The sequence below is a fragment of the Spizellomyces punctatus genome (assembly GCF_000182565.1).
Source record: "Spizellomyces punctatus DAOM BR117 chromosome Unknown supercont1.7, whole genome shotgun sequence".
Classification (NCBI taxonomy): domain Eukaryota; kingdom Fungi; phylum Chytridiomycota; class Chytridiomycetes; order Spizellomycetales; family Spizellomycetaceae; genus Spizellomyces; species Spizellomyces punctatus.
The window spans coordinates 1,187,932-1,204,021 of record NW_015971543.1 but is presented as its reverse complement, the minus strand read 5'-3'; the positions used below and the strand labels follow the sequence as shown (position 1 = coordinate 1,204,021).

General features: G+C 47.0%; 8 protein-coding genes across 8 annotated transcripts; 4 read left to right on the top strand and 4 right to left on the bottom strand.

Annotated features, from left to right (window-relative positions):
- The first annotated feature begins 126 nt into the window (after positions 1–126).
- On the top strand, positions 127–3,646 carry SPPG_04788 (DNA replication licensing factor MCM7). Its single transcript, XM_016753022.1, has 14 exons — positions 127–325; positions 494–618; positions 680–739; positions 799–906; positions 965–1,077; positions 1,144–1,324; positions 1,384–1,521; positions 1,576–2,271; positions 2,329–2,510; positions 2,587–2,676; positions 2,738–2,906; positions 2,976–3,085; positions 3,151–3,228; positions 3,291–3,646. Exons 1-14 carry the CDS (start codon positions 271–273, stop codon positions 3,445–3,447), a joined length of 2,262 nt encoding a protein of 753 aa, XP_016608511.1. The 5' UTR covers positions 127–270; the 3' UTR covers positions 3,448–3,646.
- Positions 3,463–4,519, bottom strand: SPPG_04787 (uncharacterized protein). Its single transcript, XM_016753021.1, has 6 exons — positions 4,359–4,519; positions 4,222–4,292; positions 4,108–4,155; positions 3,948–4,042; positions 3,812–3,876; positions 3,463–3,750 (listed from the first exon to the last, which is right to left on the bottom strand). Exons 1-6 carry the CDS (start codon positions 4,419–4,421, stop codon positions 3,685–3,687), a joined length of 408 nt encoding a protein of 135 aa, XP_016608510.1. The 5' UTR covers positions 4,422–4,519; the 3' UTR covers positions 3,463–3,684.
- SPPG_04786 (uncharacterized protein) lies at positions 4,239–6,880 on the top strand. Its single transcript, XM_016753020.1, has 10 exons — positions 4,239–4,649; positions 4,726–5,207; positions 5,286–5,410; positions 5,475–5,650; positions 5,709–5,740; positions 5,813–5,901; positions 5,961–6,032; positions 6,100–6,237; positions 6,303–6,541; positions 6,601–6,880. The coding sequence occupies exons 1-9, from the start codon at positions 4,493–4,495 to the stop codon at positions 6,463–6,465; spliced, it is 1,434 nt and encodes a 477-aa protein (XP_016608509.1). The 5' UTR covers positions 4,239–4,492; the 3' UTR covers positions 6,466–6,541; positions 6,601–6,880.
- SPPG_04785 (6-pyruvoyl tetrahydropterin synthase/QueD family protein) lies at positions 6,479–7,294 on the bottom strand. The gene is made up of 5 exons (XM_016753019.1): positions 7,100–7,294; positions 6,995–7,017; positions 6,824–6,916; positions 6,729–6,763; positions 6,479–6,653 (listed from the first exon to the last, which is right to left on the bottom strand). Exons 1-5 carry the CDS (start codon positions 7,236–7,238, stop codon positions 6,530–6,532), a joined length of 414 nt encoding a protein of 137 aa, XP_016608508.1. The 5' UTR covers positions 7,239–7,294; the 3' UTR covers positions 6,479–6,529.
- A 107-nt stretch (positions 7,295–7,401) lies between these two features.
- Positions 7,402–10,582, top strand: SPPG_04784 (uncharacterized protein). Its single transcript, XM_016753018.1, has 12 exons — positions 7,402–7,545; positions 7,625–7,720; positions 7,777–7,948; positions 8,013–8,120; positions 8,188–8,481; positions 8,536–8,625; positions 8,706–8,843; positions 8,903–9,004; positions 9,060–9,327; positions 9,400–9,515; positions 9,584–9,679; positions 9,733–10,582. Exons 1-12 carry the CDS (start codon positions 7,463–7,465, stop codon positions 10,411–10,413), a joined length of 2,244 nt encoding a protein of 747 aa, XP_016608507.1. The 5' UTR covers positions 7,402–7,462; the 3' UTR covers positions 10,414–10,582.
- Positions 10,583–10,660: 78 nt separating this feature from the next.
- On the bottom strand, positions 10,661–12,539 carry SPPG_04783 (glucosaminyl-phosphotidylinositol O-acyltransferase; the record flags this gene model as incomplete). Its single annotated transcript, XM_016753017.1, has 8 exons — positions 10,661–10,810; positions 10,876–11,031; positions 11,101–11,285; positions 11,356–11,460; positions 11,531–11,663; positions 11,736–11,909; positions 12,005–12,376; positions 12,444–12,539. 8 exons carry the CDS (start codon positions 12,537–12,539, stop codon positions 10,661–10,663), a joined length of 1,371 nt encoding a protein of 456 aa, XP_016608506.1.
- Positions 12,540–12,643: 104 nt separating this feature from the next.
- Positions 12,644–13,977, top strand: SPPG_04782 (CDP-diacylglycerol--inositol 3-phosphatidyltransferase). Its single transcript, XM_016753016.1, has 2 exons — positions 12,644–12,985; positions 13,059–13,977. Exons 1-2 carry the CDS (start codon positions 12,796–12,798, stop codon positions 13,658–13,660), a joined length of 792 nt encoding a protein of 263 aa, XP_016608505.1. The 5' UTR covers positions 12,644–12,795; the 3' UTR covers positions 13,661–13,977.
- SPPG_04781 (uncharacterized protein) lies at positions 13,836–16,048 on the bottom strand. Its single transcript, XM_016753015.1, has 11 exons — positions 15,902–16,048; positions 15,562–15,728; positions 15,316–15,475; positions 15,115–15,252; positions 14,888–15,047; positions 14,684–14,806; positions 14,470–14,598; positions 14,328–14,408; positions 14,196–14,258; positions 14,078–14,131; positions 13,836–14,012 (listed from the first exon to the last, which is right to left on the bottom strand). The coding sequence occupies exons 1-11, from the start codon at positions 15,961–15,963 to the stop codon at positions 13,992–13,994; spliced, it is 1,158 nt and encodes a 385-aa protein (XP_016608504.1). The 5' UTR covers positions 15,964–16,048; the 3' UTR covers positions 13,836–13,991.
- Between the last annotated feature and the right edge of the window lie 42 nt (positions 16,049–16,090).

The window sequence follows — 16,090 nt, the reverse complement described above, 5'->3', positions numbered from 1 at the left end:
AGAAGCAGAAGTCGAGCCATTCCAGTTGCTGGTCTTACTCGAATGGAACTGGCGACCTTGAGTATTCTTGCTTATGTAATATACTTTCGGACATGCACCTGGCGTCCGAAATCGCTTTCGCTTCACGGTCACTCAACTACTGGACAACCCATCTACAGCTTCGGTGCTATCCCTGAAAATTTCGGCGCATATCGTTCTAGAACAGATTTGTATTGATCGTTTACCTGTGCTTGCCTCTCTCCGTCGCGCTCCCGCCGAAGACAGTTCAACATGGCGGCGCCTGCACCCTCCTTCTACCCTAATGTGAACTATCAGCAAGAGAAAGGTAAGCGTGCTGAGCCCAGTAGTGGAAAGTGAGGAGACGACGACCCCCGCATTTTTGTTATCTCTGGCTTGTGATTATTGTATGGCATCGTTGTGCGAATGTCGTTCACCTGGAATCTCGCACATGCCTATGAGTATCTGGGGTTAATATTGAGTTTATGCGATTTAGAGAAAATCACAAACTTCCTGGAGAACTTTGCCGTAGAAGTTTCTGATCCTGCTCAGACTCCGAGCCGCCGAAAACACAGTCGTAGGACGCCTGCAGCATTGCAATTTCCGTACAAGGAGCAGTTGGTTCGTCACTTGTACGAAATACATTCCATCAAAACGGATGAGCCTCTGAATCCCCTTTTAGAAAACCATCGCGGATCGAACACAAAGCAAGCTGGAGATCAGTTTGGATGATGTTGCTGCGGTACATCATTTTATCGTCCCATTGTACCCGTAACATCATGTTAATGTTGGTCACGGCAGTTTGAAGAAACCGAAGAGCTGGCTCAGAACATTGAACATAATACGAAGCGTTATGTTACTCTCTTTTATGAAGTGATTGATACTATGCTCCCGGAAAACAGGACTGCGGTTCGTAAACACCTTCAGTGGTGACATCTAATATCAGAGACTGATCGTCCTCTCTTAGCCAAATGACGACAGTGACCCATTGGAAGTGATTTTGTTCCAACGGCGGCAGCATGATGCAGCTAGAGAAGGAACGAATGCTCCTTTGTTTCCACCAATGCTGACCCGAAGATAGTAAGGATTGTTGCAGGCACTACACCGATTACAGCCACCTTTACCTACGTCTCATTGCTTAACCAGTACAGTATGCTTTAAGCCTCGGGACACAGCCAAGGCCCTTTCCGTTCGAGAAGTTAAGGGTTCCGCTGTTGGTCGAATGGTCACTGTACGAGGAATGGTTACACGCGTTAGCGATGTCAAACCGCAAGCGGTCGTCATCGCCCTCAGTTGCGATAAATGCGGATCCGAAATATTCCAAGAGGTACAAGATGCCTATTTATCATCAATAGTTTCTGAGTCCATGCTAATCTCCATGTTCAGGTGACCTCTCATAACTTCACACCAATTACCGAATGCCCTAGTGCAGATTGCAAAAAAAATGCTTCGAAAGGGAAGCTTTATCTGCAGACACGGGCTTCAAAACTTATCAAGTTCCAGGAAATAAAAGTGCAAGAGCTGGTAGGCAGTCAGCTGCTCCTTCTTCTAGTCCCGTAACTTATAAGCGACAAACAGACCGATCAAGTTCCAATGGGACACATTCCCCGCTCCATGACCGTCCACCTTTATGATGACATGACCCGCAGTGTCAACCCCGGAGACACAGTGTACATCTCTGGCATCTTCCTTCCAATCCCCTATACCGGATTTAAAGCTTTACGCGCGGGTCTCATCACCGATACGTATCTGGAGGCCCACCACGTGCGACAATTGAAAAAACAATATTCTCAAATGGAGGTGACGCCAGAAATCAACGCCAAAATTGAGGAGCTCGCCGAGGATCAAAATGTTTACACGAGGCTCGCAAGAAGCATTGCGCCGGAAATTTGGGGCCACGACGATGTCAAGAAGGCATTACTTTTATTGCTCGTGGGAGGTGCTACCAAGGAAACCAAGGACAGGATGCGAATCCGTGGCGACCTTAATATCTGTTTGATGGGTGATCCCGGGGTTGCAAAATCTCAATTGCTGAAGCAAATTAGCAAGATTGCTCCGAGAGGTGTATACACGACCGGACGCGGTAGTTCCGGCGTTGGTTTGACTGCTAGCGTGATGAAGGATCCTGTCACGGAGGAAATGATTCTGGAGGGAGGCGCACTGGTTTTGGCGGACAATGGTATCGCATGTATCGATGAATTCGATAAGATGGATGAGAATGATCGGACCGCCATTCACGAGGTGATGGAGCAGCAGACAATCAGTATCAGCAAGGTACAACGTTTTCCTCGGTGCATATTTATTGCGTAGGTACTAACTGGTACGACGAAGGCTGGTATAACCACGACGCTCAACGCTCGAGCATCAATTCTTGCGGCCGCTAATCCGCAATATGGCCGTTACAACCCCAAGAAGCGGGTGTCTGATAATATCAATCTTCCGGCCGCGTTACTCAGTCGTTTTGATATTCTCTTTCTGATGCTGGATACTCCGACTGTTGCCGATGATCTCAGGTGAGATATAGTTGATTGTGTTGCTCTCTGGCCACGTTATTTAAGGTGGATCGTCACTAATACATGTCTGTGGTAGACTCGCCCAGCATGTTGCCTTCGTACACATGCATTTGCACCATCCACGATTGGACGGTGACTTTGAAGCGGTAGACACGAGTGTTATTAGGTACGCAGACTTGCTGTGCTCTGAGTTTGCAAATATATTTTCCTAACAGTTTTCTTTGCAGGCACTATATTGCAAAAGCCCGGAAGTTCGACCCGATAGTGCCGAAGGAGGTTGGGGACTACATAGTTAATGCTTACGTGCATCTCCGTTCTCGCGCAAAAGAAATGGAAGATTTCCAATATACCTCTGCAAGAACACTCCTGAGCGTGATTCGGATGGCAACGGCACTGGTACGTTTCTCATTTTGTGCACGGGTCACCTGGGTCGCGTGGACTTAGTTGTGCAATATCTTCTGAAAGGCTCGGCTTCGTTTTGCCGACGAGGTTGACCTCAGCGATGTTGACGAGGCCCTGCGCCTTATGGACGTCAGCAAAGCCAGCTTGTTGGATCGCGAAGAGACACAAGCCCAGTGAGTGCCTGTAATAGAGAAGTTTGCTTTGACCGTTTACGTTGCTGACCTGGGAATGCCGAAAGGGATCCCATATCTGTCATTTTTGAACTCATCAAAACAATGTCGAAAGATGCCGACGGTCAAATGCAGAGCGAAATTAGGTATGAAGTATGCAGCCACAGTTGGTCGAGTACACGCAGACTCAGCTGAATATTTTGGGTAGGATCTCCAAAATCCGGGACCGAGTCATCGGGAAAGGTTATACGGAAGAAGATCTCAACAACTGCATTGAGGCATATCACGATCTTTGGATGGTCGCTGCTAATGGAACTAAGCTACGCTGGATGGGAGTAAATGAAGAGGATGAGGAGAACTTTTGATTGGGGCGACCCAAATGCTGACGGACAACGTGTGAATATTTATTGACCGTGTATATATCTGAACGGATGTTCAATGCGAATATAGTCGCTTGCGTTCCCCTCTAGTCTTTCTTGCCCCGACGTGTAGATCGGCAGGACTATGGGGCGCTCTCAGTCTAGTGTTTCTATATTGGTGACGGTTCCGATGGATAAGTTTCAGTGGGTTGTGTATGATGCAGTCTGCGATAAGAGCCACCATCATTGTGATAGTTGCTTTCTTCGCTTCTTAGGGCTGGCATGCGCGGGCAGGACGGCCTCGTTCTCCTAGAAGCAAATTATGTGTCAGATATAACAACGCAAACTTTCGGGGTGATCCTCCACACACTTTGCGTTTTCGTCCCCGGTGACTAGGTGTTTTCTGAAGTGAATGGTAGCGTTCCGCATCAGAATCTATGTAGGAAAGCCAAGAGTGAGCCTTCAGGAAACAGTAGGTGCCACAATAGCGGTCTTGAGGAAAAGACCTGGTATGTCGTCGTCGGACGTGTTCGAGTCGCGAGAGGCACCCGAACTATGTGAATCATCGGAGGCAGAAGCTTTGACATTTTCATCTGAAGAGCTTAAATGAAATGCACCAAATTTAATGATATAAAACCGCTGTAATAGTTAACACCACTTCCTCACTCTTCGGCCCCTTTGGGGGTAAGAAGAATTATCAAGTCGAGAAGTTGTCTACGCAAGAACAAGGACAAATTCAGCGGATAGTTTCCAGTGCAACAAACAGCATATGCAACACACTGGTTTTCCGTCTTCAGACTCTTCACATCTTTCATAGCCTTCTCTAAATAAGTAACGAGCTCCGACCGTTCCTAATGAAAGGCGACGTTATTAAGATGCGCATCCGCGGGGTGGCTGCTCCTACTGCATATCTTCACCTTTGCGAGAGAACGGTACCTCTCCTGAAGTCGAACATATTTGGATTTGTATGTAGATGACATTAGTTGGTCAACTGGGGCAGAAGGAGGAATGAAGCACCTGGTTCGGCAAAGCCACTCTTGCTTACTACACGATGTTAGTTGCGCAGCACGGCGCTATCCGTCGGTCGACAATGGAGAGATGGGGACCGTCTGACTTTATGTTAGCCAGCTACTTCTGTTGCAGCTGCTCGCAACCGATCAAGTTGGACCCCTCTTTGCTAGAAAATATACCATATGAAGAAGCTGTTGGTTGGTCTTTCTGCCGATTATGCTAGTTCAAAGGCACCCCGCAGGACTACATGCTCAAACTTTTTTCGCACATTAGCTACAGTCGTGGAAAATGGCTCTCAGATTTCTCCTCAGATAATGGAAGGCAGCACGCCGAGTCTTAACCATGGAACTCGGTCTTTTCATCCAACGCCGTCCTCTGTGAACCGCAAGGGATCGGGAAACAAATTGTCAATACCGATCCAAGAGTCATTTGTCATGCTCTCAAAGTCGCAAGTGTCTCCCTTATTAGTCGCTCCGCAGAGGGGCTCCAAAGGCGGTACTGCGGAGGACCAACAACGAGGGAGCCTCAGCCATCGATTGAAAACGGCGGGGAAGCTGTTTGACCTGATCTCTCATGTATCACAAGTCGATCATCCATTATGCCAAGACTGCGCTGACGAACTCATAATAAAGCTGGAAAAGCGGCTATCTGAGGTTCGGAAAGAAAAAGAAGCTTATGAAGCATATCTGGCAACTTTGGTTGCTGACGAGGAAGCTGGAGAAGGACGCCGTGTGACGGAAGCAGATGTCGTCATGGTACGCAAAGCGTAGACTAGCAAGCGGTAAAGATGGTCAAAGTCAACTGCTTATACTGTCGCTCTCGTATCCCTTTAGTTGAAGGAGCAAGAGCGCAATGCCTTGGATGTGCTTAAGGATCTGGAGAAGGAGAAGGTGGCATTGAAGGAGGAACTGGAAGTGGCAAAAACCGAGCTGGAGGAAGTGGATGCACTGAAGCTCAAGTATGTGCCATTTTGATATGTGATGAAGGCGTGGTCAGAATCTGATTAGCCTTTGTATAAACAGCTACTGGCAGGAAATCAACAGCCTGCAGGATGAGCTGCAGAAGTACTACAACGAGCGCGACAGTGTCAACCTCAACTATGAATACGTCTCCAATCAGCTGGAGAAGCTTAAAAAAACGAACGTCTATAATGATACGTTCAGAATCTGGCATGATGGGCCATTCGGTACAATCAATGGTGAGAGTCTTTTGTACCTCTCGTACTGCCGATAGCCTATACTGATGGCTAGTCTAAGGTTTTCGAATGGGTCGTTTGCCCAATCAACCGGTTAGAATTCGCTGCGCCAACGATTATTTTCCAAGCTGTCCGCTAGATATTTGCTCATCCCTCTGCCATTAGGTGGATTGGAGTGAAATAAACGCTGCGATGGGTCAAGCGTTACTCCTTCTCGATACGATGGCTAGTAAGCTGAACTTCACTTTCAAAGGGTATGTAGCTGTGCGAGTCACTATGGAGGTGGCGGAATTAAATTTATTGTCTGTCCCAGCTATCGCTTGGTTCCGATGGGTAGCTTCTCAAGAATCGAAAAGACTGACGGTGACAAGGGCGTTCATGAACTGTAAGTAGGTAGTCAGTTGATAGATTTCTGTTATCGGCTGCGTAACACTCTTTCGTAATACTCTCAGGTATGGTTCAGGGGACCTGAAGGGAATGCTGTTTTGGAACCGCCGCTTCGACAATGCTCTGGTTTCATTTTTGAATTGCCTGCAACAGATAGGGGACTACGCAGAACAGCGAGATCCCAAATTTCGCTTGCCCTACAGGTGACTCCACTGAGTTGTTTCTGCGTCCATTCGGTACTAATGCGACTATTTTATCGACCATGTAGAATCAGCAAAGACAAGATCGGCGACACCTCTATACGATTACAATTCAATCAGGACGAAGCATGGACCAAAGCTCTCAAGTATATGCTTATTGATCTCAAATGGATTCTCGCTTTTTGCTGCACGCGAATGAACACGAGGGCGTCGTCCAGTAGCGCAATATGACCCTCTCTGTCGGTTCGGATTTTGTACATAGTCTTATTACTGTACTGCTTCTCAATACACGAATTCATTCTCCACGGTAAAGAACAACGTTGTTGTCGGTTTCATGTAACCGAATTTCATGCAACTCTCCTTTAGGTAGTATGCGCTGCATATTGTCCCATATGAACACTGCTATGTTCTCCGCCGTACTACGAGATTTCACGGCAAATAAGAAAACATATGACTTGTCTGTTCTTGCGCATCTATGTAAGTGGTCGATTTACCTTGGTTTGTCATGGAAATATTGTACATCGACATCCTAGTGAGCAGTGCATGAGCAATCCCTTCCTATAACTTGACATATTCATGGATATTATACCAAGTTTTTATGGTCCATCAAATCGATAATAGCGCTTTTCATGCATTCCTTGAGTTCGGTTATATTCAAGACCATCCCGGTCACAGGGTCAATCTTAACAGTGCACAGAATGAGATATTGTACAGGAATTTCAAGACCTTGCACCGAAGAATGGAATTCTCATTCCGTTACCTGTCCCTTCACAATGACTTCAACTAAAAACAGGTCATACATAGATGATAAGTGAGTTGTAAATAGCGTCAAGGAGGAGAGGATAGGAATCCTCGGTCCCCCTACCCTTGTAGTTATGGCCGTGCCCATGTCGGTGATTGCATTTCCCATATAACGTTTTATTCTCCTCCTCAGAGAGTTTGGGAGTGTTCAACCTATGTGCAGCTGAGAAATGCTCTGTTCGGCTTAGGTAGGCGACTGGCATTTTTCCGTAGATGACCCGCGTTCAAAAGTTGAGCAGCTGGTCTGAGTTGGAGGAGACTCACAACAGTAATGCACGTGACGAGGATTGCGTAAGCAATCCCGACACTTCACCTGTCAAAGTTCTCGTCCAAAGGCCCGTTTTTTCCCACGTTAACATTATCCAAGCTCGTCGTCCAAAGTTTGGATTTCCTGCTTATTTCTGATTGACATTGTCAGTACGCAGAGATGGGAGCCTTATTGCCTTCGCTGGAGACCTTTGTCCTTCTTCCTAAGACGTGGGACTCTGTCGGAAACTACCCAAAAGTGAGGTGCGCCTTTTCTTGCTATTCTAAATTCGCCGACTTTTAAAGATGGAATTCATCCCGTCAAATCTGGTTTGCATTTTAGGGAGATTGCCGTAGAGACCCACACAGCTGTTGGCGAGAACAAGAAATCGGGTACCTTTCAGATCCTTGGGTCGGACGAAAAATCTTTACATCAGGCGTAATAAACAGATGATTCTTTCGCGCTCGTTTGCGGAAGCTAACATCCTCAGTTAGGCGACTTCGTCTGTGTGCGCTGATTGGGGAGCAGATGCGACGCATTCGCTTGAATCCCGATGTTGCAGCGCATCTGTTCGATACAGTTGCAGGAAAGGAAAGAATTCAAAAGAAACTTGAATACTTGGCAGATATGCATGGTATCTCAATTGTTCCGGAGTATGACAATAGGGTGAGTACCATTTGTAAGTAATTCGTCATATTTCACGTCCTCTGAAAGCATTCCTCCGAGTCAGTGCGTCTTAATGAAAGGAAAAGGAACATCTCAGAAAGACCAAATGATATCCGAGGCGACGAAGCAGTTGAATTCTTTTCAATGTGCTGTATTGCGTGAGCTGCAACCGGTATTTGTCAAGTGGCTGCATTTTGCGAGACCATGATACACATCTTGAATTGATGTGAAACATCTAGGGCCTCGAAGAAAGCGCTGCGAGGCTTTTGATTGAACAGACGTCTTCAGATTCGGGCAGGATAGCAATTGTGACTAAGGAGATCAAGTCCGGCTCTTCAAGTAGCCCTGCTTCCAACTCAGACGAATTCACAAAAACCATTCACTTTGACGACGAAATCATGGAAGTGGCGCAAAAGTTTTCAGCGCATGGGGAATCTAGCAACGGCCCCACGCTGGCTGAAGTATTTAAAGAGAAAATCAACGAAATCGCTAAAGCCAGCAATGTAGATGCAAAATTTGATACCCTCCTCACAGTGAGTGATTGCACATACCTAGCTGACATTGCAAGGTGGTTAACATCCGACCAGACCCTGATCTTTAGAGGGTTGAATGAAGAGGATGTCGTGAAAGCTGAACAAGATACCATAAGGACCTACAAAGGATTTAAACCGTACATCGTAAGCTGTATCCCAGTCGCTGTTTCCGATTTCAGCCATGACTGTAAATTTACGCTAATGCATTTAATGCTACTTTTCAGATGAAGAACATGCGGACATGGAAATTTGAACCGGACACGATCTTAATGGCGAATGAGCAAACTGTCGATCTCCTGCGAGAAATTCGTCAATTCTGCAAAGAACACAAAGTCGATGTTTGTTACCAAAATGGCGATCAGGTATGCTTAAGCAGTATTAACAGTCTGGTTTAATAGTAATATTACTTTGTGAGTGACAGGTGGTATATCTCAAGGGCGCACAAGCCAATATAGATTCTGTGGTTCTGGCGTTGGACAACCTACAGAAAACGACTTCCGGAAAGAGCAGATCGCATGATCAGGTAGTAGCTTTCTTGATTGGGATGGCACTCTATGCACCACTAACAATTGTGCTAGCAGGTTCAGCAATCAGCGACCCCCGCAGCCCACCAGAGTTCTGGTCGTGACCAAACTCCGACTGCCAAGGAACCGGCCAGATGCCAAGCGGATGAACGAGAACCAATCGTGGAAGTTGTGCAACCTCAAATGCGAGTGAATGAACAGAGTCCAACCGGCAACATCAAAAAGGACGGGTCTGGATCCAGTGGGAACCTTGACAACCCGAAGGAAGAAATCTTGCCAGAAATACGTCCTTTGGAGCCTGTCGTCGTACACCTCTTCGATAGTACGTATTTCATGGTTCAGTTGGCATTTCTATAGCTCTTGGAGGCTGTCTAAGTGATGTGTTCATGAACAGGCGATGTGACAAAGGGTCTGAGATCTAATCAAACCGCGGAAAGCGAGCTGATTGATCAACTTAATACGATTGCGAAAGCGTACGATATCAGCATTTTATATTCGCTAAAACACGGGGTACTTGACGGCTTTTTTCACGAATTTTGCGCTGTGAGCTGAGTCTCTGGATGTAATACTTGCCATAGGGAGTCCAATTCAAAGGACGAATGTCGACAGAAATGGAGAGAGCTTTGCTGGAATTGCGTGCATATTTGGATGCGGAGCTCCGTGAACATCTAAATGTAGGCATGACTTGAGTTTCTGGACGTGGCACAGGCAGCTAACAAGCATGTAGCTGCCAACAAAGGAGACAGAAAGTTCTCATCAAGACAGCGATTCAAAGGACCAGGAGTTGGGGCGTCCTAGGGTTCTTTCTTCGGCGGCAGAGCCAATTGGTGGCAAAAAGGAGAATGACGATGAATTGGATAAGGAATCACATCCGTCCCCTTTCGTAGAGGAGCAAGCAAGTCCAAAAGGTCCGCCAGTTGATGATGTCATCGTCGATAAACATCCGCAGCAACCTGCACTTCAATCACCGCCATTGACATCGGGGCCCGCCGGCTGGAGTCCATATCCCTTCAACTGGGCAGCCGGCTACCGCAACCAAACGGCCACAAATCCGCAGCCGATTCCGCCATTCCAACCGATGTCACCCATGGGAGCATACCCGTGGGGTGGGCCTCCTCAAATGGGTTACCCCTTCTGGCCACCGTTTGGATCTCCTTTTGCACCCCAGTCAGGCGAAAGTGCTGCTTCATTCTATCCCGGGATGGCAATGACCCATTACGCTTCTGGTGGGCCGCCTCATAAACCTATCCATGTCCCTGCCGGTGGGACTTTTCCACCTGCGGTGGAAGACTCGACGAACATGAAGCCACTCAAAGAGCAAGTGACGCCGCGGAAAGCCCTGACCTCGGAAGACAAAGTTGAAGAATGGTTGAGCAGCGAAATGAAAAGTCTCGGCATTGGTCAATAGTGGCGTATTCCCATTGCGTAAGTTACTGGATGTAGTGCAGGGAACTGCTTTCTGCGTATAACGGCGTATCGCTATTTGTGTGTCATTGGGATAGCAGCCTATTTAGTTTAGTTGCTCTATTACCGTGTACCTTCCAATATTGGCTTTTCAATACACTGTCAATCCTTCTAAACACTCCGGTGTTGTTTGGCACGCTTAACACTGTACTTAGCGAGGTTTGCGAGCCGGATTCCTTAGCTGCAACTCCTCATAGCTTTAGCGTTAAATTGAGATGATCGAGGATCACTGCCACTCCACCAACTATAAATATGTACAACGTAAGTATCGCATATGCTGTGCTGTCTGACACTTCCAACGTATTAACGGAGAGATTTACAAGGCCGGTCAGGAGATTTCCCTTATGGAGTGAGCAAGTTAATATGACGCGAGGACGAATTGCATTACATAAACGGCTAGACGTACCACTAGAAATATCGCCAGCTGGTTCCTATTAATGGCCTTGTAGAGTAAAGGCGTCTGTATCTCAGCTCTTGTCCCATATAGCAAATCTATCAAGGCGCATCCTGATACATGGTAGACTCCGGATAGAGAGACCCACAGCACGTAGGAGATGTTGGCCTACAGAGATACCAATTTAGACCAATAACGAGTGCTTGCTTGGGAATCCAAATGGGAAAGACCACCGACCAGTCTCCTTGATACTTGTATTCCGAGTATCTGAGTCGCCACAGCGAAAGCGATGCTTAGGGATATTAAGATGGCGAGCAGCTCTCTCAGAATTTGGGGCAGCGCTACAGGAACAGTCTGGTGTGTGGTGTACATCCTTAATCTCGCGCCGATATCCGCCGCAAGAAGGAAGATTGCCAAATAGCCTGGGCTCCGCACGATAGTCCAGTCAGTGCGTGTTGGCAATCATTCTACTTTAGAAAGGGAGAGTCTCACCGAAAAAACTGCAAATGCCTTCTCTGTTCATGCTAAAAATATTGTCTCTTGGAGCTTCCATGATGTATCGCTCGAGGCCCATATTCTGCAAAAGGATCGTGTACGCTTGTTTCCCAGTGTTATTGCTCAACTCTGCCCACGCGAACAATTCGTTGAATGTCATGTCGCGGCCTACCTACGGAAATCACTACCGCCAGTGTGGTGAAGCTCAATCCAGGAGCCAGCAGCTGTAGGATCGTTATGACTAAAGGAATCAGAGCCAACGTCATAAAGAAGTTCCAATGCACCCCATATTCTGTGACATGCTCCTGCAGTCACATATGTGTTGTTTTTTTACTAATGGGGTTCGACATCCTCCAAGGTTCATGGCGTCAACCAACCTGATAGTTCACCCCTTTCGTCAATATCATCCTCGCGACTCCCAGAATCATTACGGGAGTGCACAGTTTTATACTCTTGTAGAGCTTCTCGATAGGTTCACCGGCAGTTGTCTTCAGACGGGGGCCTGCCACCACGCCACCCGAAAAGATGAAGAGGCCAACTCCAAGGTCCATCTTAAATTGCACAGGAAAAACAGATGTTCTATTAAGAAGCTGTCCAACCAGTTTGCAGGTCTTGATATGTAACAAAATTGAAGTTTGGGACAGACCAGGGATGTACCAAATGTTTCTGTTTTAGCAAATCGGCGAGGAAATACGCGAAAGTCCACCGCAAGGATGCATATTATCGTAACCACTTGTAGGCATCCTCGAACTGGAGTTAGGAAAGGCAGATGAAATTGGGCGATTGACTTTGTTGGCTTGTTCTTTGCCGCTTTTTCGACGTGTTGCGGGACTGGCAAGCAGGACACAAAGACTGTGGCTAGCAGCAGGGCAGCTAAGGTTTGTGACTTCCACTCTGTCGTCACAGACAGAAGGAACGGCAAAACGAGAGTTGCAAATTCACATGAGTACTCCAACAACATGGAGCGCCGCCCTGGGTGCCAGGTCTGGGTTACCGCTTTCCATAGCGCATATGACAACTACGCACGCGGACCGAGCACAAATGGTGAGCAGTCAAGTCGACGCACTGGCTTTGACAGGTATTACCAATGTGACGGTGAGAACCTGCTGGAGTTCCAGCACGGAAGTTCCGTTGTGTCCCGTTACGTGCTCCTCCTTTGCCCGTCGTGTTGCTTCGTCCATCATTGCTGCCAAATCGCTGAACGCGCAGCGCGCTTGTGTGAGTCAGGACATTGATTGCCATGTCAACAATGGATGAATCGACCCCCGGCTAGTCCGAGTCTAATAAACGCTTTAAAGATAAACAACGAAAGCTTTTAACATTTGGAGATCCGTTCGGCTGCTCCGCGACTGGGAGCATACGGTCTCTTGTCTCTGACTATCTGCGTCCGCCCCTTTTCGCATCCTCCTTCTCGCTGCAACTGCCTCCGGAAGCACAATGTTCAGTCCGTCGAAAACTGATAACGTCTTCCTCTTTGTGCCAAACCTCATCGGTTATGCCAGGGTGTTGCTTATGTTCGCCGCCTTGTGGTATCTACCTTATCACACATATACAGCAATGGCACTGTATTCAATAAGCTGTCTGCTGGATGCGGCAGACGGTCAAGCAGCGAGATATTTTGGACAAAGTGAGTGGACGCGTGGTCGTGCACCGCGACAAGCTATAGCTATCGTCGATGTTGATGCATTTCTTTTTCTAAGCATCGCGCTTCGGTGCGGTTCTCGATATGGTCACCGACAGGAGTACAACTTCCTGCTTACTGATCTACCTTGCCCTTGCGTTCCCGCGATTCACGCTTTTTTTCCAAACGCTACTTGCGCTCGACCTTTCCGCCCATTATCTGCAAATGTACTCTTCTCTCGTTCTTGGCGCCGGATCGCACAAGAACGTGGATCCCAAGAAGACTTCATGGCTACTTCGCCAATACTACACCAACAACAAAGTGCTCTTTGTGGTTTGTGCAGGAAACGAGCTCTTTTTCATAGCGTTGTACCTGGTGGGAACGTGGCACGTAGAGATTGCGAAAAAGGGGGGTTTGGCAATGTTAGGTATTGGGGCCGGGTATCCGGCAGTGGCCGCGGCGGGTGCTGGCGTAGGCACTCCGAGTGGTGGAGCCTGGATACCAAATGTGGAAGGAGTTGACACAACATCCTACGTTGCGTGTGTCGCACTCGCAATTGCAATGTTCCCAGTATTTGCGCTGAAGCAGGTCACAAACGTGATCCAATTAGTTGGCGCAAGCAGAAACCTTGCAAGGTTGGATAAAGTAACCAGAGCCCAAGCCGTTGGAAAATCCCAATGATTCACTGGATTGTAACTAGTTTGCTCTTTTTGCATGTGGATCTGGGTTTTTAATAGAAGGGGATGGGCGATGACTTCCAAAACAAGCCTTTAGGGCAGGGCTATATCAAGAGGCGGTAGAGCCTTGGTTGCGTCCTAAGATGTCTCCCACCTGTCTGAGCATGAGCTTTACGTGCCATGCAATATATTGGCTTGCCTGTCGATCCATGCCAATGTCATAACCTGGGCAATGGCCGGCGCCGGACTAGTACGAGATCTCTTATCGGTTTCTCCGAAGGTCTTCAATGAAAGCCATGCGCTCTAACTTCTAGATATTAAATTATACATACATATCATATCGCGAGCGCAAACATCTACACATCAAAGTGTTAAAATCATTCAATCGAGCACGGAGCGTACGTTGGTATCGTTCACTGACCTGCATCATGTTTGGCGGTTCTGCTGCTAGTCCTATCGGCCCTTTAATTTTGAGCTTGAAACGCAAAAATAAGATTTTCCTTTGCGAGAAGTGATGAAGATGGCAGGAAAGTGCTTACCTTTGCATGCAGCAAAGTGTGTTGTATCACACCGACTCGCAAATCCATCTGTTTGATTTCAGCCTGCGAAGCATAATTAAGAGAGATATCAAAGCACTCGAACGACTAATATGACTCCCAATCATATCGTACCTTCAATTTCGCTACACCTTGCTTGATGGCCACCAAGGGTTTGGAATCAGTCATCCCACTTCCAATATCGTCCATTTGCGACTGCGAAGCCGTTTTTAGTTATTTTTGTAAAAGGCGTAGCATATGAAAGGAAGACGAGCACCTTAACACTGTCTAATTCCTCCGATATTCTTGACAGCTCATTCGTCAGTTCAGTCACGTTACTACTTGCAACGCCGTACTTTTGTTTAAGTTCGGAAAGCTGATCTTGCAGTACACGATATTCCTCTGTCTAATTAAAGGTAAACGCATTTTGAGCAGAAGCCAACTTGCTTCATAAGGAAAGCCGCTTTCCACGCAACGTTTTAGTCTCTTACCTGTGACTCGAATTGTGTGTTAATGTACTTTTCACGACTCGATATTTTCTCAAGTGTTTTCTCAATGTCAGCATGTAGCTTGTTGAGCTGACTCTGAGTTTCTGATATGGATGATGTAATGGTCTAAAGTCCGTTAATGAAATGGGGATTCGATGGTCAAGGCGGTGTTGGTGTGAGGTCAACTAGATCAAGTACATAACTTACGCTATGGTGATGCTTCATGCTCTCAACATGGATTCTCCAATCCTTGTTATCATTGGCAATCTGCACACGTAGCATTGGCGTAACCCGCTCCACCTCAAGCTTCCATTCCGCAGGGTCAATCTTCGGTTTTGGAGGTTGTACGTCAATTTGCGCCTGTGGGCTATAATGAAAATTAAGGTGTTCATTCAAGGAACAGCCCAAGTGAAACACAGACACGAGGAACCCACCTGGTGAGATCTGCTTTGTCGGTTCGTTGTACGGGTTGAAGAAACATCTCTTCCTCGTCATCTTGTGCAGCCAAATCTTCTTCGACCGTTTCAGCAGTGACTTCGGCTTCCGCATCGACGTCCGCCTCCTCTGCATATCTATATTCCCATAATTCTGTCAGACAAAAATGCTTGCGTTAAGATCCATTCTAAAGTACTTACTCGTCCGTCTTATGTATTGGCTGTTGGAACACAAACCCAGATTGCTGTATGGCCCGGTCCGCCAATGCTTGCAAAACGGTCAGTACTCCTTCTCCATGACCTTGCTTGATCTTATTGAGGCTCAAGTCCACAGTAATGTCCATTTCTTTGAGCTTTGCAGCTGTTTCAAAGTAGATGAGCAGATGGGGGGAAAGATCAGTGTTGGCATCCTTATTTCTGTAACTTTGACTTTAGTAGGTTATTTACCAATATTCGCTACCGAAGCATTTGGGTCGTCGAACTGGCCTGGAGCTTCGAAGCTCTCCCCGTTGAGGTTGACAAGCCATGTGAATAGGGATGTGAAATAGTAAAACTGTTCGTTTGGATTTGTGGCGGGTACGGTGAAGTAGAAGCGGTGCAGAGGTTTCAAATTCCTTTATTTTTTGTTAGAATGATTGCTGTGCAGATTATAGCCCCAGTGATACGACGAAGTAAGGTTTGAAAGCCAGGCAGTTTTCATCCCACAAATGCCGAACCGTTCATCCCCATCATCCTAGCATCCACCAGCAGCAAATTCTCAAAACAGTAGAACTTTGTTCGCACCTACATCGGTTTACAGAAATCCCTGTGGTAGTTCAAGATTTTCAGCTTATCGAGAATATCATCCATCTTGTGGCCGAGCGAGTTTTATAATATTAATAAGAAGAAAAGGATGTGAAGATGGCTTGTAATTTGCCACAGTGCAGGTCGAGCAAAGTTCCGACTCATTAGGGATTACGTGAAGCGTGGCATCGTG